The sequence below is a fragment of the Melanotaenia boesemani genome, chromosome 16 (genome assembly GCF_017639745.1).
Source record: "Melanotaenia boesemani isolate fMelBoe1 chromosome 16, fMelBoe1.pri, whole genome shotgun sequence".
NCBI lineage: Eukaryota > Metazoa > Chordata > Actinopteri > Atheriniformes > Melanotaeniidae > Melanotaenia > Melanotaenia boesemani.
Window position 1 is genome coordinate 20542751 of NC_055697.1, and position 22206 is coordinate 20564956.

At 37.7% G+C, this 22206-nt stretch overlaps 1 protein-coding gene across 1 annotated transcript; it reads left to right on the forward strand.

Moving 5' to 3' along the window:
• The first annotated feature begins 8114 nt into the window (after window positions 1-8114).
• Window positions 8115-22022, forward strand: LOC121656129 ((E2-independent) E3 ubiquitin-conjugating enzyme FATS-like). Its single transcript, XM_042011182.1, has 6 exons — window positions 8115-8229; window positions 10684-10856; window positions 16682-16862; window positions 18293-18356; window positions 18899-18998; window positions 21574-22022. The coding sequence occupies exons 1-6, from the start codon at window positions 8115-8117 to the stop codon at window positions 21601-21603; spliced, it is 663 nt and encodes a 220-aa protein (XP_041867116.1). The 3' UTR covers window positions 21604-22022.
• Window positions 22023-22206: the final 184 nt, after the last annotated feature.

Below are 22206 nucleotides of genomic sequence, written 5' to 3' on the forward strand. Positions count from 1 at the left end.
AGGTGGTGCTGCACCAAGGATTACTGAAGGAGAAGACAAGACACACAACAAAGAATAAAAATCATTCATCTATTGGTTAATGCAGAAAAACTTTGGTTTCTAGTACATAACAGTTAACTATGGAGCTGCATCAGATCCTAGTCTTTTGGGGCTGATCATACTGTATTTCTATCAAAATGTTTCCCAAATTCTTCCAGGTCCAACCATGAGTCATCTCTCCTATCCAGAGCCGCCTATCATTCCACACGTGCTTATGTCATGTTGTGTTTATCCACATGCTGTGTGCTAAAACCACAATGCACTTTGTTTTGTAGTCAGCTTCCTTAACACCAAACGGACCAAGACCTGCATTTGTTGAATTGTTGTTGTTGAGTTTGCTTCTTTGATTCGAATCAGAATTTTTTTGCATTCACACTACCCCAAATGAAGCAGACTTTCTGAGCAAATGGACTAGGATTCAAAAAGGCTGCTGTGTATGTTCCCTAAAACAAAGGTTCACAGTATTTACCTGTAGGACCATTTCTGTTCTTTGCAGGGGATTTGCCTGGCAGCTGTAAAGTAACAGCTGCAGTTTCAGACTCAGTTTAACAGTAGAATGGTGAGACTGTCCTATCAAAACACACCCAATGGGGCATGTCAATGTTGTCTACAATTCTACCAAATCACTAATCATCAAGCTTAAAACTTAATGATTGTCTAACCTTAACCAGATAGTTTTAGTTCATAACTCAAACTCAGGAATATCATTGCCTGAACACAACCAGGAAACAAGATCATCGTTAAGTGTATCAATTAAAAATAACTCAAAAGTGAAAGCAATAGGTTGTATTATGCTGGTGCTGAACATGCATTACTTGTATGTGTTTCACATGAATGGCTGAAAGAGTTGCCTCTAGGGTTTGGAGTATTGTGACATTTGGAATAGAAAGAGAGAAAATAGGCCACATAGCTGTGATACAAAATAGCCATATTATTCACATATGTAACAGTATTTTTTCCACGCAGGGGCCAAACCAGTAATCAGTTAAAAATCCCACAGTTCCATTGTAAAGCTTACATTACAGGGATAAGGACAGCTTTAGTGTAATATGTCCATGGTAAATGTGATGCATGCAAAGATTACTTTGGGTTAGAGAAAAGGGAGCTTGCACAGATTTTGTCTAACGAACATCACATGACATTAGAGCCCAGGATTGATTACTGAAATCCCATGAGCTGTAAAACAGTGGCAATCAAATGAGAAATGACATTGTTAAGACTTAGGGTAGACATATTACATAACATGAGAATTTTAATAGGATTAACTAAGAACACACTCCCATACACGTATATGAGCACACAGCAAAAAAGAAAAAAAAGATTTTTGCTTCTTTTCTATGCAGTCTCAGACTGGAATATTTGACTAAAACAGCTATCTTACATTAATTTTAGGTGGAGGAGTTCAGAAGGCATTTAATAGGTTGAGAACAGAAGAGGATGGATGACTGGCTCAGCTTGATTCTTCAGACCGATCAGTGACTATGAAAGACGCTTTCAAGTCATTTTCAGATGAAAGGTCTGCCGAGTAAGTACATTTTACCTTTCTAAATCTAAAGAGGTCAGCGTTGAACTAAATGAGACAAAATTTTGTAGAGGCACAGTTACTCCACCTCTGCATCACCAGCTTTTTCCAAGAAATCTACCTATGTTCCCCATCTTCGCTGTTTTAACCCCCTTCTTGCCTTTGTTTGTTTTATTCCTTTTTAACCAATCATTTATTTTATGTATTTATTTGCTTTCATTCAGTTTTATTTATGTATTTATTTTACATTATTTATTTAATATTTATCTTTATTTCTAAATTATTTATGGTTTATTTAATTGTATTTTATATTATTTAGGTCTTTCTCTTTTTGTTATATTTTTCTTTTTTTTTTTTTTTTTTTTTTTTACTCTATTTAGTTTTTATATCATTTTAAGTAAATTCAGGCATTAAGAGGTTAAATACCCTGTCTGTACATGACAAAAAAATACTTAACAGATAGACAAACCACCACCTTGGCGGAGATTATAATTACATAATAAATCTTTATAATATCCCACATTTTTAACTGAGCTGGCCTACTATATAGTCCTTCTTTAAAAGTAATTAGAGAAGTACTTAATTATTAAACAAGTATCCAGTCACTACTAGTTACTACCTTATTCTTTTAGTTTTCTGATTTTCAACTAATGTATTTTTTAATATTAAATAATTCTTGTGTTAGTCCGACCACAACCAGACCTCGTGTAAAAAGTAAGTAAACATGCAGAAACAAGGTTTTTATCACACAGTCCACAGCTTTGCAGTATCAACATACTTTGGAAAATAACATGATTATCGTAGCTTAACTCATCTGGGCGTGTAACCAGTGAGTTATATTCTTTAGCAGGAAGTCTTTAAGAAGGTAAAACATCCAACAGAAAAATTAATCAGTTCTATGCTGCACAACTTTAGAGAAGTCACGGTTTATACCCATATTTACCACTATCTAATAGTGTTGCAGCATAAGTCTCAGATTAATCGCTGGAGATAAAAGCCATTGATCATCACCTCGCTTCATTCAGCAGTCATATCAGCAGAACCACTGGGTCATGAGTTATGACTACAGTAAAATATTCCTTGTGTTTTTGCTGTTTTACTTGAATAATCAGACAATTCGTCATAGAAAAGTGTAAACTTACTGTTTCTACTTTGATATGAAACCTAACCTACTTTGGCTGAGTTTCATAGAAGGGGAGAAGCGATAAGATGAACATTCAGCACTTTTAGCATTGTACTAAATCTAGACAATTATTTATAGTTTTGCCTTTACACTCCCTGTTCTTGTATCCATATATAGGTCTGCGTATTCTGAAAAGATAAATGTATCATTACAAAGAAGAAATATCTTTGGGAAAGACTGGTTTGAGTAAGCGCTGGAGCGGGTAAAAGCGGGTGCAAGCAGCCATACGTTATCTATCTTTTAAATAGAATATTTTCCTTCAGAGCCCCAGAGAAGCAACCACAGGAGCTGAGAGCATGCAACTCCATTAATAACTTGTGCAGTGGGGACGCCTTATGCAAGTCCTGAAACCTGAGAGCCAGTCACCTGTTCTGCTACCTGAGCTTAGGCTCTGACTGTCTGGATCACTCACCTCATATGAAGGATGCCTGAGGTACTGCTGGAACCTCCATAAAAATCCCTGAGGGGGTATTTTTTAACCAGCACAACTAAAGCAGAGGCATGAGTAGGAAATTAATTAACTAAGAAATATCAAGATTCACTGAAGTGTGTCCACGAGAGCCATCGCTGTTAAACTTCTACCAAAGACTTCTCTTTTATTTGCAGAGCATGCCCTGCTCCAGACTCTCGGGCAGAGCTGACAAGAGCTCAGAGGGTAATTTGTATAAATGTATTGACTTAGTTGATGGGTTTTGCTTTTTTCATTGACCCACTGTCAGCTGAGAGGAGTTTCCACTGGGGCTTGAGGAACGACTGCGGAGCAGCCTCACTACCTGACAATTTGTTATGCTCCTAGCTGAGCACAGGACAGCTCACACTGTGGCCTCTGCTGAAACAAGTGGTTCAAAGGAAAGGAACAACAGTGGATGTCTTAAAATTGACTCTCCCCTTTACCAAGTAAGAACTCTTCACAGCATGTACAGTAATAGCTAGATAATAAATGATAAATATAATTTATGCGTTTTGCAATGATTAGGTCTGTTTTTAATTGTAGCATTAAAGTCATAAATTGAGAAAATGGAGTAAATAAAAAGAACTTGTGTGTACACATCTGTGTATGTACAACCAAAGTGATCTCCCAGGATGAAGCAGATTTTTCTGTACTACAGAGGTAGTGTGGTATATGGAAAGTGAATAGTTTCTGCCTTTGGTAATAGGTAATTGAGATCACAAAAACAATGCCTGAGGCAACTGGTATGTTTTCCAACTGTGAATTCAAACAGATTATGATCCATGTGACTACATTCCACTGAGCAACAGTCAGAACCATTACAGCGTTCCTGAATGGGCTGGACAAATTTCTCTAATAGAGAGACCATTGTGTAACTGACAGCACCTAACAATGAGCGTGTACTTTATGTACCTCATTGGTCAACCCTATAATCCAACAGTTACCGATCAATAATGAAGTTATTTAACCAAGGAGCATCATTAAGACCAAAACAAAGAGGCCGATATTTTTCACACAAGGGCCACTTCATAGGTACTTTTCATATTAAGCTGGACAGAGAAACAAGAAGCACTTTGTACAAGTAAAAATCTCAGAATAATGACACCAACCTGTGACAAAAAACACTGTCACATATTATATGGCACATCTGAACACTAGTATTTTGTCGAAGCAGTCCCTCAGAGCCCCATCAACACAGGCTGTGCTGATGGGTTTATACAGGGCTGCTCAGACTGTCTGATTCCTAACCAGCTGTAGGTCCCACCGCCTCCTTCCAAGTTCCTGTAACTGTCAGAAACACAAAGGTTGACTCAATCTCTGGTTTCCATGCCTGTAACAATAAGCATATAGTCACATATAGTGTACTTGACAGTCAGTCTGTCAAACACAAACCTTGTTTGCCGTCAGTGTGCTCTCACTGTGTCACTGTTTCTTTTTTGATAGATAGATATATAGATAGATAGATAGATAGATAGATAGATAGATAGATAGATAGATAGATAGATAGATAGATAGATAGATAGATAGATAGATAGATAGATAGATAGATAGATAGATAGATAGATAGATAGATCAACTTGTTCTGACCACCTAGTCTTTTTTTTTTTTTTTTTTTTTTGGACTCATGTGAAATGCACACTCACAGCCAATATCTTTGCCGTTTGCCATTTAGCTGAAATTGACCCTCCATGTGGCCGGAACAGGGACACTACCAATCCATCTGTGTGTCCATCTTCAACTAAATATAATCGGGCCTTAAGAAAAATGTGTTAATCACATGCAGTGGCGTGGAGGTGTCAGTGATTAGACACTGGCATGAACGTGGGAAGAAAATAATATTAGGGCCTTCTGGGGTTTGCTTTATAAACTAAATAAATGTTGGCTAAATGTGGTGTTGTTTAAACACTTCCTTAAAAAAATTTAAAAGTAAAGATATAAGTTAAATACAGTCTCTTACTTATATTAAGAGTTATGTAAAATTATGACCAATAATTAAAGTTTAGATGTGAGTACTCAGTGAAAAACAGAAGTCTTAAAGATAGAGTCGGGATAGGGGTACTCCATGCTTTGAAATTCTGACGTAAAGTGCTGCGTGTGATCTTACAGTTCTCTGGCTAAATTTGCAGATCTCATCATTTATTATTTGGTTGAGGTTGAGCATTAAATCTCTCAGCTGAGAGTAGAAAACATGATTTCTCATCTAAATACACAAATTAATATATATATATATGTGTTTGGTGAAGGCTTTACCAAAACAATGCATCCCATGACATTTAAAAGAGAGCCCTTTACACACAAAAGTGACTCTTTGACCTTCTGCTTTTGAAATTGATGCAACTGGGCTCTAGTGCATCACCAGTGTAGTTACACCAGTGTGTGAGATTACACAAAATGCTGACTATATGTAAGCTGTTAAATTTAGAATGTAGATAAAATAGAAAAGTACATGAAAACCAAAACGGATTCATCTATTACTGTGCACACCTACAGAAACCTCTTTTTGTAGTTAAATTTTGGGGAATTGAATGCAGCACTCCATGCAGAAATTATTTCTAGGGGCGAATAGATTTATGCAAGGCGCCAGTGCCTTTTGTGCATTTTTTACCCAAATTAAGTACAATCAGCCAATCTGTTGCCAAACCACAAAGTAAGCCTTTGTGTGCTGTCTGGCAGCAACTTCATTTGTTTTTATTGTTTTCCTCTAATGTGCCCTGAGTTTTAGTCAATATTCCATATAAAATAAAAAAGGAACATTCTTATGAAGTGCACTCCCCTTTGTTTGATATATTGTTCAGCTTTGATTAATTGTTATCAACTAATAATAGTTGGTTTAATTGTTCATTTTGCAGTTAAAAAAATATTTATTTTCATTCCAGTGTCAGTGTTTTTGCACACAGCCTCTTTCTTTCTTCCACAAAGACAAACTTGTATTCAATTTTAATTTGAGGACGCAAAGTTATAAAATCAGTGCTTTCACATAACTTGCTGTCAGAGGAAAAAATCCAATCTAAAAACATCTATTTTAGTGTTGTTCAAGCTTGCATTCCTGTCCCAAGTAATTCACGTCCAAGGGGAGCACTCAGGGTAAACATAATTACTTTTCTTGTATAACATTATATGCATTGTGCCCTTCATGCAAACATCTTAACAGACGTTTGAGTCAACAAACAGTTTGACTTTAATTTGCCAGGCGTCACTGTGACATTCTGCTGTAATACGCCATAATAATGATCTACATGTTTGACAAGCTTGCTTAAAGAGTCAAATATGCCTCCATTGTTTGTAAACTCAGTTCTACTGACTGTTATAAATGCAATAAAATGTATACAAGCTGAAATGAGAGCAGTGCACTTGCTGTATCACCTTTACAAGCTTAAATTTTCTCAGTGGTGAATAAAATAACCATTTTCTTTGCCATCCAAAACATTAACCTTAAACATCTGAGCAATGCTTTTGTTTTTGTTTTCAGGGAATTATCAAAAATGTGCCAAGCAAGCAAGGCAGATAAGAGAGTTATCAGCTGAGCTGAGGAGCAGAAAGCCAGAGAAAAGGAGCTTTTTCTTTGGGGTGGTGACAAGAATGAGTTTTAATGAGTAGAAATATTATTATCTGTATTATTTAGTGTCACTTTAAGTGTGAACTAGAAAATCTGATCATTATATTTCTTTTTACATTGAGAAGAACCCCTTTAATGTGGACATGCGGTATGTAATGTGTATGGTTTGCTGTCTTGTCAAAAGTTTATTTTTCAACTACAAGCTGATGGATGAAAAAGTAAAAGATGGCTCGTTGATGTGCTTTTTTCAAAGAAGTAAACAAATTTGGGCAAACTCAGCCATTTGCTCAATGTCTTAGGACCCTGAAGGTTATTCAGCACAATTTATGCAATTACTGCACTAAAACTCTGTTTCACTCTATGATCAGTTATCCAATACTTGAAGATGCAATGGTTTTGTCTGAGGTAAAAATATATGCTTAAGAAAATTCCACATCTGCTGGCTAAAAGTGTATATTCAGCAAAAATTATACATTGTTCTATAATTATAATGTTGGACTTTTAAATCTAATTAGGAGATATTAATTCATTAAGCCAGTTTAATTTGTACATATCTGTGTCCATTTGTGTCAATGCACAAGCTGTGTGAGGAAGATGTCTTAGTGTTTGCCCTCCAAACAAAAATGTAAGATAGCCTTACAAAGACAGCAGGAGAGAGGGTATAATTACAGCATTGGGCATGCTCAGTTTGATTTTTGTTAATGGAAGTGAGAAGCAGGAATAAAGCAGAGACTTGTGTTTTACTTCTCTGAGGAAAAAAAAAGTCTGGATTTTTCATTTTAGAAGTCACAAGTTATTTTTTCTCACACGTTGTCCATTGTCATCATAAAACCAGCAGATAAAGGAATAAGCTGAGCAGAAGAGAAGGTAATCAGTCCTTCCAATCACATTTTAGGAGCTAATGACTTTGTATTTGTTGTGTGTCTTGGTTTAATTTCAGCTCTGCAGTCTTTCAGTTTGCTAAGAAATCCATTGGAGCACAACCTTGATATTAAACTTTTTCTCTTCTTTGTCTTTTCATAGCCCTCATGTAAGGACATCACTGCTTCACTGCACAGGAATGTCCTGTCGTGAGATGTGTGGTGGAGCAAGAAGCAAAGGATAATTTGTCTTTTAGAGCAATAACTCAATCTGCCTACTCAGACCTCTGATAGATCCATCTGAGGAGTTCCCAGAGTGTTCAGGACTGCAAGTGCCCCAGATTTGATAAGAAAGAGTCAACAGATAGCATTTTCTTCCACCTCCATCACAGCTTGGAAAGTCCATCTCAGAGGAGTCGTTGTATCTATCCATTGCCTTGAAAATATCACCTCCTCCAGATCTAGCAAGGATCTTTAGGAGAAAACATTTATCTGTGCCCATAATGAGAGTCTCCATCTCCCAGCCGGATGTGTGCAGACGGAATTCTACCATCTTTATGCCAAATGAGTTCAGACAAGCCCACTCACCAGCTGATGGACTGGCCGTGACAGATCCAGGCAAGAGGAAAGTACAACTTGTCCAATGCAGACTGAGCTTCACAGAGAAGGACAGAAAACAGGGAGTAATACATGGCTCAGTAATAAAACTGTTCTCCTTAAAGCCTCTTTACAGGTCATCTATCCATCATGAGGTGCCTTTGAAGTCCTTTAGCACCGTTATGTTTTTGGATAAGTCACTTTGTATTTCTGTAATAGAGTTGGAAGAAAGAAGAACAAGCCAACCCACTTTGTATAGGTCTGCCCTGTCGTGTCGCCTTGGTGTGTCATCCCACCTCAGATTCAGTACACATAATAAACAAGCCAAAACAAATGAGGGTCATGAGAAAGCCAGAGCGATCTTGTTGGGCAACACCAAACCCAATTCCCAAGAGAATGGTTTTGGTCACTGTAGAAGGCCTTTATCAAAGTATGGGGACTGCAAGGCAAAGCAAACAGCACCCACTTATTGTATTAACGGTAAGGCGGATGACTCAGGCACACAGCTCTTCAGCCCTTCTTTTGGATTACTGTCATTCAGAGGACCAGTCGCCTCAAACGCAAAGGCTGGCAGGCGGACAGGGAATGCAGATGAGGCAGCCTGCTCTGCTCGGAGTAATTTCAGCCACAAGCAGCACACTTTTAATACTGGCTCAGGTATGAATTTCATCACTTTGATTCAGAAGGGAAAATCTCAAATACCTGTGCCAATTGATTTGTGCATTCATTTCAACGGCTTGCACATTCTGAAGCTGTTGTTGATAGGATCACACTCCAAGGTGTAACAGGAAACTGAGTGTGGTGCCAAACTAGTCTTAGAATATGGAAAGCCACTCTTCTTCTCACCTTTTGATTTATACCTCATGCATTGCTAATAAACCCACACACAGCACTTCTTCCACTGTACCCTCATATTGTTTAAACTAAATCCCAAATGGCAAAAGCAAACTTTCACTTCAAATGTAGATTTGAATAAAAGTGCAACCACTTTTATTTGTTCTCCACTGACCTATTAAACTTGCATATAAGATATAAATTTAAAAATGGCAACTGCATTTTCTAACAATAGGTTCCAAAATCTAATAAAAGACTTATAGTATTTTCAAAGTATTTTCTTCCCATCTCCTTGCCAGCATCAGGTAAAGGTTAACTTAAATCAAAATAAAGACAACAGGCTAAAATGGCAGTGTAAATTAGAAAACTAGAAAGTTTTTTTTATGTGCCTGCTCATTTAAAGTAAATGGTTTTGTGTGTAAGACTTAAGTGTGTACAAATTTTGATGGTACAAGGGACATTGTGTCAGTCAAAATATGATATATCTATGATAATCTATTGGAGGAAAAAGGTAAAGGTTTATGTTTTTTGGTATTGTGAAGGCTAAATGAAAGAGCTTTACTTAGAGAGCATGTTTAGTCTTCTGCAGGTTAAAAACAAATAAGCTATGACAATCAGTCGCCATGAGCAGAGCAGTGTAAGTTGTATTATTTTAGATAAGTATGAATGTACTTGGCAGTGAGTTAGCTCATCTTATTGGATCAGTTATAGGGAGCAAAAAGAACTTACCAACATCTCTGTAGCTGACAATATTCATTTACATATCATTTTAGTAGAGTTGCTTGTTTCTTTCTGTCATCATGCTAATTTAATCTGTTTCACACAGTTGTTGTTTAACAGAACAACTGTAGCAAATATTGTATTTTATAGGCTATATTTACTATACTTTATATGAAGTGAAAATACCTAGCTTAGTTTTGGAATTTGGGGTTTTAGCCTAAAGGACACAAAAGTGGCTTTTTTAACTTTTTTTTTGTGCTTTGGAGTCTTGTAACAAACAACAGTAATACAAAACTTTTTAAATTATTAAACTGTCTTGACTCGGTGTATTTGTTGTCCCATCTCACTTTTATTTCTTTTTTGATTGTCTTATTTTTGCCAGATGTATATTCAGTTACTTAAAGGGCACAACACATCTTATAGCAATAGCTTGAGCAGTGACATTACAATACAATAATGCACTACCACATATGTCACGTGGTCATGGCAGGGTATTCAGTGAAGATATATATTCTACAAAAGGTAGAGGAGTGAGGTTACAAGAGCAGAATGGATGCACCGCTATCTTTTACATTATTCATCAGCCACACTCATGTTCCCTCTGGGTTTTTTTTTCCTCTGTATGAGTTGTGGGGGTAGTGTGTTTTTGCATGTGTATGTTTTTATGTGTGAATGGCAGTGTGATGGGTTCAGTTTGAGGTCTGTTCATTTCCTTGCTTCTATAGACAATAAAAGCTAAACTTTAAGTCAAGAATACTAAAAACTATTAACAATGGTAAAAAAAAACTGTATTTAAAAATGTTGTAAAGGCCTGCATGAATTATTTCTGGTTGTGAAAGTTTCAAGGTGAAAATCACCTTGCCCTTTGCAGTTTAGTTGAGTTTGAATGATGCAACTTCAGTTCTTTCTTTTTCTTTCCAGGAAAGCCAAGAAGATGTAGCAAGCAAGCAGGAAGTAATAAGACAGATGAAGAACAAGTAGATGGCAGATCCACAGCACTTCGAACAGTTGCAACTCTGGATAAGACTTGTCATTATCATTCGCGACTGAAGAAGGATTCTGTGGGAGGCAATCCCAAGACTCTCAGCCTCCAAGTATGAGTCACATTTTTCTACTTTTTCCTAAAGAATCGTCTTAAAGTTGAAATGTGAAGAACAACTATATCTAGAAAAGGTTGTTAGAACCATCAGCAAGCTGACCAGCAGTAATACATTAAAATTGCAGTGTGTAACAAAATCAAAGATCAATACATATGTTTATTTTTAATATATCACTAAAAACTATGTTTATGTTGGCATCTAATCACTTTACTAAAATAAGTTATTTTTTTTGTTTTCTTAGAATGAGCCAATTATATTTACTTTCCATGGGTCAATATATATGGCTGCTGCTACATTTGTGCCACCATTTTTACTACGGTGTCTCTGAATGGACAAACAACTGTATGGGTGAAGTAAGAACCCTCTGAGCTTTAAAACTACAGTATTGGCTTTGTTTGATAGGTGCTAGAGCCCGCGTTTGGAATAAGTAACACCTTTAACACTAGAAGTCCCAGGAATTTTGATATCTCCCTAAAGTCCCAGAGAAGGGTCGAAAGACCTTTAGTCCAAACTGACGACTCTGCTGGCAAAAATTAGCATCTCTTCATTTGTAAATGCAGCCATTACCTGAGGAATGCACCCATTGCATCCAGCCCCTCCTTGTTACCTTGAAACGTCTGGTAAATTCTGTGGCAGTGGGGGATGGTGGGCTGAGGGGGATAAATAGTAGCTAGCTTCACCTCCAACAAATAGAAGGAAGCAAAATGCAGAGGCGGCTTACAACTCAGCAGGCATTGGACCTGATCCTCAACGATACAAACCCTTGTGACTCAGATGGAGAAGAGATACAAATTCAGCTGGATTCGGACTCTGACTCTGAGCAGTCTTCAGGTAAGATTTGAAACTATTATTGAACTTTTTGGTATGACAAATTTCTTTCTTTCTGCTTTGTCCTGTACTGTGAGTTGCAACACTGGAATTTCTCCATTTTTGTACAAATAAAGGATTTTTTTAATCTTATTTCCAAAACATCCTATTTTCGTCCTCTGAAATTGTGAAATTGTTTACCTTGCAGATGATGAGACTGCTCCACTGCCAGAAAAGAGGGCTCGGTTGGGAAGTGAGAGGACAGAGATGGCTAAAGATGGCACAGTGTGGCATGAAGAACAGCTGGGGACATGTCTCAATTTCACCCCAATAGAACCATACGGCACAGATGGAGAGCCAACTGCTAAGGCCAGAAGAAGTATCCGGACTCGTCTTCAAAGCTTCTTCTGTTTTATAACACTTGAAATGCTTCGTAGCATTCAAGAATGGACCATTCAGCATGCACGGCAAAAGGAGCAGGCAGAATGGTTCATGAACCTCCCAGAACTAATGGCATTTATTGCAATTATTATCTTGCGGGGGGTGAAGAAAGTTCCATCACTACGTGACAATTGGTCAGCAGAGCTGGGAAACCCACGAATCATTGCTACTATGGCCCGAAACCGCTTCCAAAACATCATGCAACACCTACGCTTTGATAACATGTTCACACGCAGTGAGCGAGTGGAGACAAATAAGTTTGCTGCAATTTCTAATCTGTGGGAATCTTTTGTCAATAACTGCATCAGATCTTATAACCCTGGTCGACACATCACTATTGATGAACAGCTTTTCCCGACAAAGACTCGCTGCAGTTTTCTGCAGTACATTGCAACAAAACCGGACAAATTTGGCATAAAACCGGACAAATTTGGCATTAAGTTTTGGCTGGCTTGTGACTTGAAATCAAAGTACATTTGCAATATCCTGCCATATCTTGGCAAGGACCCCAGTAGTCCCAGTGGAGAGAGACTCTCTGAGAGTGTAGTGATGAGGCTGATGGAGCCGTTCATGGATAAGGGCAGAACTGTAACAACAGACAATTTTTTTACATCGCTGTCCCTTGCGCAACGACTGCTTAGCCGGAAAACCACCATCCTTGGCACAGTCAACAAGATTCGCCGGGAAATTCCTCAGTCAACTAGACAGAAGGACCACACTAAATTCACCACTCGAGTGTTTTCCACCACTGGTGCAACACTCACAGTATATGCGCCGAAACGGAAAAAGACTGTCTATCTTCTCAGCAGCATGCACAATGTGGTTGAGACTGAGAATACCACCAAAAGGAAGCCAAACACTGTCACACAATACAACACCACAAAGTGTGGTGTGGATGTGATGGACCAGATGGTGCGGGAGTACAGCGTGCGTGCAGGAACACGGAGATGGCCAGTCGCCGTGTTCTACAACATGATCGACATGGCGGCACTGAACGCTCATGTTCTTCATAAGGAATGCACCGGAGTGCAGGAGAGAAGAGTGGACTTCCTGGTTGAGCTCGCGAAAGAGTTGGCCAACTCTCATGTGAGTCAGAAGAAGGCACATAAGGAGCAACTGCTTCAGCAGCAACCTCCCACACCTAGCCCTGGGAAAAGGGCAAAATGTCAGGTCAACCATCGATGCAAGAACAATTGCGCAACTGTAAGATGTGTTGACTGCTACAAATACACATGTGGCAAATGCAGGATGGAGATACCATGGAAGTGCCAAGCATGTTTGGACTTAGCACAGACGGACTGCTGAAAGAGCAGAAAAGCCATTCACACAAGGGCATGCCACTGTAGCCTTGTGTAAATATTTGTGAAATTGTTTCATTACTTGCATTATTTTAACTGTTTTGTTGTTTTTTTTATGACAAAAATAAAAAGCATTGGAAAAAATTCACAGTTGTTCTTTTATATCTTTGTCATGTTGACATTTATGCCCTCTTGACTTAGACACTAATGCTTCTGGACATTTTACTCACAGACCCTGCCTGTACCACCACAATCAAAAAATGTTCATTTTAAATATTCAAAATTGTTCATTGCTTGGGCTTTTTGGACATAAGGTACATGAACATTGGGTTAGAAAGTTTGAAAAATTGGTCAAAAATTCTGAAAAATTTGTATTTTTTCATTTGTATGAAAAGAGGAGAGCTGGACCTTTTAAAGTGATTTTTAAAAAAAATATGAATTCATCATTTTGTCATATCATTCTAAATTGTTTGCTTTTTTATTGAAGGCCCACAATGATTATCTTTTTTTTTTCTTCTAAAAGCACACAAATGTGTCGAGGAGGTATATATCATATATCATATCAAATATATTTTTAATTATTTGAAATATACTAGAATGCAGGAAAACCTTTCTGAATCTGTTTGAGGTCTACTCCAATCTCATACTCAGGGGACCAAGCAGTGTCTCAAGCCAAGCTTTGGGCAAAAGTTGACAGTCCGGTTTCAAGAGTCTACAGTGTCTCCCCTAAGTATGCGCCCTCCTGGGGTGTGCCAGTAATTGACTCGTCTACAAACAAAAGAAGCTGTTCGCAGCTTAAGACAGGATTTTAGCTAAAATCCTACTGGTCAATCGACCCATCTCTGGGTTGTAAAGGTAGAAAGGTCCATTGACCCCTCTCTGGGACTTCTAGTGTTAAAAGCATATAGATGAAGATAGTACTCATGGACACACCTTTGAAGTAGTTACCTGCAGGGCAGTCATCGCTGCACCTGAGAATAGGTGTTGAAACACTATCAGTGCCAAATGCAAAAAACTGGAAATCAGCCAAAGTGAAGGTTAATGACAGCGAGATTCAAGCAAGGTGCATTTATTTAACCAGCATCGGCAAACAGACCAAAGCATGCAATGAGTCAAACCCAGGTCTCCTGAGACTGATATCCCCCCATGGCAGAAAATTTCTGCACTTTTCCCATCTTTAACTTTGTATTACTAGATTATAATCTGCATACACCATAGAACACTTAAAGGACACATGCTCATTGCCTATCTTTTATACCTTGTGCTCAGTAAGCATTACAGTCAGGCAGGCTCAGTAGTACACAGAAAAAATGTTCTATACAATGTTTTGTCCAGGCCTGTCAAAAATCAATAATATTTTGTGCAACATTCAAAAGTAAAACCTGGGACTGAAGTAACTTGTCAGTGAAAGAAGAGCGGATGTTACTCAGTGGAAACATGACTCAATTTTCTGATTTTAATCAGAAATTTTATTCAATTACAGACGTTTTTAGAGGTAAACTGTTAGGAAAAAACCTCTATGAACAACAGATTCTTAGATCGGTGAAAAGACAAGGCCGTTTACTGCGATCTGAGGAGTTCACACAAAGTTTGGTCACTCAGATTGACAGACAATGTTGAACTGGCTTGAAGCTCAGGTCACATGGTTTATATAGCCCAATGTTGGTATCCGTGGCAACGCTCTCCAATGGTTTAACAGCAAATGACAAATACGAACTATTCTCTTTAATGACTGATGATTTCTGCTCTTCACATGCTTCCCTCTCATGTGCCACAGGAGTCTATTCTTGGCCCTATTCTCTTGTCATTGTATTTGCTAAAGTTGGGATCAACTATGAGAAAAAATAATCTGTCTTTTCATTTTTATGCTGATGATTTGCAGATATTAGATGCACTTACTAAACTATTAGATTGTACAAATGATGTAAACTTTTTGCAACTGAATGACAGAAAAACTGAATAAATCTTGTTTGGCAAATCACCTATGTCGAATGTTTTCACAAATTGTAGTACTCTGGCCCCCTTTTTTAAATTACGTTTTAAAAACCGCGGTGAAACATTTGACAGAGGGCTCAGATTTGATAAACAGATTAGTTCTGTTGTTAGAACAAGCTTTTTCTGCCTGATTTTTAAAGAGCACACCCAGACGTGAACACATGATCCCTGTGCTGTCGTCATTCCACTGGCTTCCAGTTCATTTTAAACTTCTGTTGTTTGTTTTTAATGCTGTTATGGCCTGGCACCCTCCTACTTGTCTGAGATTTTAATTATCCATAATCATGGCAGGGCCCTGCGTTCGTTATTGTAAAGGGCTATACAAATAAAATTTAAATGCTTGAATGAACTTTTCTGAGAGATGTTGCTGATGTTGCTGTAAAATTCAAAATGGAACAAAATAGTAAAAATGTTTAACTTTCAACAGTCAATATAATTGCTATGTTCTGAATGTCATGTTGTAAATGAAATATTAGTTTATAACAGGGGTGCCCAACTCTGGTCCTTGAGATCAACCATCCTGCAACTTTTGGATGCAACCCTTATCCAATACCTGAATCAAATGGCTGAATTCCCTCATCCACACCTCATTCAGCTCTGCAAAGGCCTGGTAATAACATATTCATTTGATTAAGGTGTGCTGAAGAAGAGTTGCATCTAAAAGTTGCAGGATCTTGAGGACCTGTCTTGGGCAACCCTGGTTTATAAGTTTGAGTATTGATCGTTGCACTACCTTCATTTTACAGAACATCTCAACTTTCTTTTGGAATGGCAGCTGTCTAGTACTTGCTTTACTTAGAAATGCACCTTTCTTGGCAAATATATCAAACCAAAGTCATCCATGTATGTACTCAATTGTCCCAGAGAAATACCTAGCTCTAATTTTCACACAAGTGCCCCATTTTTGTTTTCTTTATCAAATGTATTTGTCTACGAATTTAGTTTAACAAGTATTCTTAGTGTTGAAGGGGTTAACAATCCAGCAAGGTTTTTTTAATTCCTTCTTAAAGATTCCGCTTTCCTCTGAGAGTAAAGCTCTCCTACCTTTATCCCTACAAAAGCTGAGCATAGTATTTCCATGTTGCCCACACCTCATCGCTATTACAAGACTGTGAAGTGGATTCTCCAAGGTTAAGGAATAGATTAAGGATATTTTCAGAAAAGATTCTAAACCTATAAAGATTTTTTCCTATTTCCACAGGATTAGTGCCTGTGAATTGTACTCTGTTCTTCCCACAAACAAGCAGCTTACTGTATATACTCTCATTTCTGCCCCAGGAGGCTTTAGAGCTCTTCAAGCCAGACTTCATCAGCCGATCTCAGGGTCGGGTGAGGAGGCTGGAGCAGAGAGCTAAGAGAAGAAAAGCGCTGCAGGACTCAAATCCAGACCTGGTGCAGGGCCTAAGGGAAGATCGAGGCAAGCAAAAGAAAAACTGCACCACACCAGATCCACTTAGTGGTAAGTATAGCTGAATGACTCCGAAAAGCAGAAGTAAGCCATTAAGAAGACCTCAGTGTCACTCCTACCATAGAACAACCTTTTTTTTTATTTTTTTTTTTTTATTCTTGGTTCTTCTTTCTACAACAGGGTTATATGACGAAAGACCTTAGGACTTGTTTGGCATCAGTCCTGGTGACAAGAGAAAGAAGTTTTGCTATCTAGAACAATCAAAACAGATGGTCTCTCTCTTCCTCTACATCCATCTTTAACGTGATTCCCCATCTCTTGCTACATCAGTTCTGCAGATACAGATACATTCTTCAAATCTATGGACTGCTGGGACAAAAACTCCTTCACTGGGTGTGTTTTCTGGAGATAAGCAGACACTGTAGCTGCCATACATAGAGTGGAAAATGAATAAATAAGGAACCTTTAGTCGTTAAATCATTTTGACATTTAAAGGAACTATTGGCTGCTTCACAAATAATCCCTGTTAAGTTCAACAACCTCAGCAGGTCTGGTGGGCAAAAAAAGGGAAATTTGCTACATAATTCTCCTCACAGTATGCTCCATTTAACCAACTTTGCTCTCTGCTGGCCATTGTCTGGTACTGCAGATGATCTGGAGCATTTTGCTGTCTTGCATACATGAAAAAAGTGTTTCTCTTTTTTGTGTGCTTGTTTTTCATTATGCCCACACAAGCAAACTATGCTGTAAAATGTATTCATACACAGTGACAGTAAAGAAAATGGAAACAAAAGCATGCCTGAAATGATATATGACCAAAACATAATGTAAATTGAAGCATACTGGCTCAAAGAGCATATTCCAATATAAAACAGCTTAAATCGTATTTGGCGAAAGTAATCCAGCAGGGCAACAGAAATTCATACCTATTTAGTGGCTATGGGTTTGTCAAAACTCTGTAATGGTATTTAATATTAATGTAATTAATATTTGCACAGTAAGTGGTGATATGTTTATTCAAAGGAAACATTTTCTCAGCTGTTGAAACTTATTGATTTTCTACTCTGTGCCTTAGGAAAATATGGGACTTTGAAACTTATTTGACCTTGCAGCACATTTAATTACTTGATATTTTAATAAACATTAATAAAGATTGGAGGAGCACCAGTTTGGTTTTAAAAAGATGCTGAAGGAGTAATGAAATTAGGACTGCTCACAGTGTCCAGCTGTAATGAAGCAAAGGTCTCCTTGTCTGTGTTAACATCAGCTCAGTCTGTGATACAAACATGGTGTGTGTGTGTATTAACACTGAATGGGTTAACTGGATGAAAAAGAGAGATCAGCCCTTAGTGTTCATTTATTATGCAAGATTCATTTACATATTCATTCTTATTTGTTATTCTTATGTGCTTGTGTGGTTCTGTTTGTGTGTGCGTGTGTGTGTGTGCGTGTGTGTGTGTATGTGTGTGTGTGTGTCCTAGATAACCTTTTCAAGCCAAGAGAGAGGTCTATTTCAGGCAAAGAGATGCAGCTGAGGTCCAGACGGTGAGTTCTTTAAACCAAACTTCCTGTCGCAGGATGTCATTCTGTCTGTTTTTATTTTCTTTTTTTCATACACATGTCATTGCAATACTTTATTTAATCTATAATAGATTCATATTAACACATCCACACATATGGGCACAATAGATGTTTAATGTCCAAATGCCTTGGCCAGAGACATGAGACACTCTCTATATAGCTTATCTTTTGCTTTCTTTTCTTTTCTTTTTTTTTCCTTTCCTATCTGGAAAGACACACCTGATCAGATGAAAGCTGCCTCCATTGTAAATGGGTTTAAAATGCAGCAGTATCTGACTTTAAGGATCTCTTAATAGATTGGTTGTAGTTGGCTAAGTGAAAAATGAGGATGTGTGTGACCTGTTTATCAGTGGATCCAGGTTTTTTTTCCAGGCTGTGGTTTAACATGATAAAACCATGTCTCAGTTTGCCTGTTGATTTGCTCGTTGACATGGTTCCACCGCCTCTAGACTTGTGATGCCATTTTCCTCTGCACTGTGTGATTTTTTCTTTTTTTGTGGCTGTAGGATTTACAACAAACTGCCAGAGGTCACAAAGAAGAAAGAGGAGGAGAAAAAGAGGACTGTGTCACAAAACAACAGATTACGAGCAGAGGTCTTCAAAAAGGTAGAGTTGGAAGGAATAAGGTGCAAAATTGAATTGATTGGTGCACAAAGGGGGGAAAATTATTGAAACCAAAAGAAAATGAAAACAAAACAAAAGCCAGCATGTCATGTTGTTCATTGTCACACCAGGTTCTTATTAATCAAAATGTTTTTGGGAAATTATTTCCCTTATGGAAAATTAATAGTGGTTAGCTTTAAAGTTTTACTCCGTTAGAATTAATAGAATAAGGTGAACATATAATCCTCTTATAAATGTATATTTTTTAACCACATTGATGTGTTATCTATTAACACAATATGTTCTGTTATTAATGGGATTTGAAATGATCCACTTATGTAAATGTATTAGGTGTAAATTTTCTGTCTCTATTTTTCATAAGTTTTGCCAAAACATTATTGGTGTGCCACAGAGGTAATAATAGTAGTAAATAAAATAAAAAAAAAAAAAAAATTGTTTACTTTATCATTTATTTATGCAGGTAAATGGTCTAAATCTGTTGGAGGCAGAAGCATGTGCACTCCTGTGTTCAGTATCTGCTGTGAGCCCATTGAGCAGCAGTAACAGCAGCTAGCAGCAGCAGTTTCTGGTAACTATCGATTAGTCCTGCACATCAGCTGGTCAGCTGATCAGTGGAAATCTGCAGACTTTCCTCTGTACGCAGCTTCAACTCAGGGATGTTTCTAGGTTTTCTCTAATGCATTTTGCCTCATGTCCTTCCACCACTTTAGGATCAGGACTTTGTTAAGCTAAAAAAATTGCTTTTATTTATTTTATCTCATTAAAAAGTTCTATTTTATTTTTATCCATCCACAAAGCATTGTCGACACAGCATTCTGTTAAAGTGATCTTTATCAAACTGCAGACAGATCATGGCAATGATCTTTTTGGAAAGCAGTGGCTTTCTCCGTGCAGCCCTTCTATGGGCACCATTCTTGTTTAAAAGCTCTGTTTCTGAGATCCTCAGTAATTTGTTTATTCCAGGAAAAATTTACATAAGCTTGTGTTTTGGATGAACACCACATCACACCTGATTCATCAGAGTGATTTAAAGCACCACTCTAAAAACTAACTTAAAATCCTACAGTTCCACACACTTTTAGTCCTCTAAATTGGGATTGATTTTTTCAGTAGGTAAATGTCTATTTAAACATTTATTAGTTCTTCTGCTTTTTCTTTCATCACTAAGACATTGAACTGGTTTGCATATTTATTTGGCGTAGGTTTTATATCAGATGTCCTTCCTGACACAATCGTCTTTATTCATCCTGGCTTGGAACCTGCACAGGGAGGACACTGGCCTGTATGCTTGGGGCTGCATCCCTTTTATACTTAAAAGGCTTGAAACCTCTAATTATAACTGTACAAGAAAGCATGGCTCCCTTTTAAAATGTTAACAGACTCAAAAAAATATGAACACTAAAACATGGTGATTATACAGATTAAATTAAATAATGGTTTAAAAATATCCAGCAGAGGTCACTGTTTGATTGCTAAAGCCACTTTTTCCTGTTATCACACTGTACTGTTACCTAAACACTGTAGATATGCATTCAACATTGAACCCTCATATTTGATCTTAAGTTTGTCACTCATGACAGTTATGGATCCTCTAACTACTTCTAACTGTATCATAAGCCTATTCTGTCACATCAATATGTCATTTTGGCTTTAAGCTTCTAATATCTAGAAGTTATATAGACAATGGCATCATGATCAACAGTAGCTGTTTTAACAGTGAGTAACCACACCTTCAGACAGTGGGGTGCATCTGGTAAAATGCTGTATTTAGGTCAAGCAATGTCAAAGAGATCTACTCACATTTACATGTGGGTGAGCTGTCACTCACTTTCCCATTACACCGTAACCAGAACAATGAGTTTGCTGTCAGTCAGCTGAGATGTGAGAAATCACAAGAGATGTCTCCAATCTCTTCTAGATAACCACACAATCAATGCAGCCTCAGAAAATGTATGAGTGAGTAATAATTATCCAACATCTCTGTCACTGTAAATGTTCTTTTTTTTATTTCTAAGGAAATGACAGTAAATCTGAGATGTGGTTGACTAACACAGCCAGCAACTGTAAGGTCTGCAAGAGAATATTTTATTTCTTGGTGAAATGGAGCGGTTATGACCTTGCGGTCTCTTAAATGAAGCCATTAGCTTGGCCCAACCACAGAGATTGGAGGAAAAGGAAACACTGTGAGCTTTGTAGCCCTCATTTTTATCACATGCAGAGGGAGAACCAAGGGAAGACTCGCAGTAGGGGTCTGATAACTAGCGGTTGCTGGTGGTTTTGAATGCTGCCTGAAATGAGATTCCAACTGTTGGGTATTACTGTTATATAAAGATGATTGCATAGTAGTCCAAAAGGAAAAGAGATTTATCTCCTCTACCTGGGCTTGGCCACCTCAGGTGTGAGGCTGATGGGTGTGAAAGCCAATTTAGCCATGGGAGTTGTTTCTGTGTGGCTCTGAGCTGATCCAAAGAAGGGGACTCTGAGTGCTGATAGGTGTGTTTTTCATCAATTTTCTGGGGGACTTATCAGTACTGCTGGTGTTTTTCTTGTCTTGCAGAAACTCCTCGACCAGATCCTGCAAAGATAAGCCAGACACCGAGAGACGAATGGGGATAAATTATGCAATTTCTCTAACTTAATCTTCACTTTGTGAAAGCGTAGATGACTTCTTAATCCAATTAAACTCCAGCAATGTACTATCAAAAATGTACCTTTCATGAGGGTCTGATTTCTGTCAGTCACCCAACAGTATGTTTGCATCATACTAACCTAGAAATATTTGGTTTACAGGATGCTTCTGTGTTAATTTTCTTGACTTAAAATCAGTGTAACAAAGATATTTAAATATGAGTTTTGCCGCAATCATGATGTGGATGAATATATACCGTATACAATTGCAGGGATGGATGTATTTAAAACCTGGCGTGTTAAGGAACTTCATCTTCATCACCTGCCAACATGCCTGTGATTAAAAAATTTGATGTTTTTGTGACTGCTTAACTGATTCAAGGCAAATATTTTGTTTCTTATCAACATTGTCAATATCTAACAAATGTACTGCAAGTACCACAAAATCAAATAAAAGTATTACAAGGACATTTTCCAGGAAATGTAGCTCTAGTGCTTAGAGTGGAACACCTTGGTACAGTTTGGTACAGTACTGTATATGAAATGAAAGATCCACATTTCG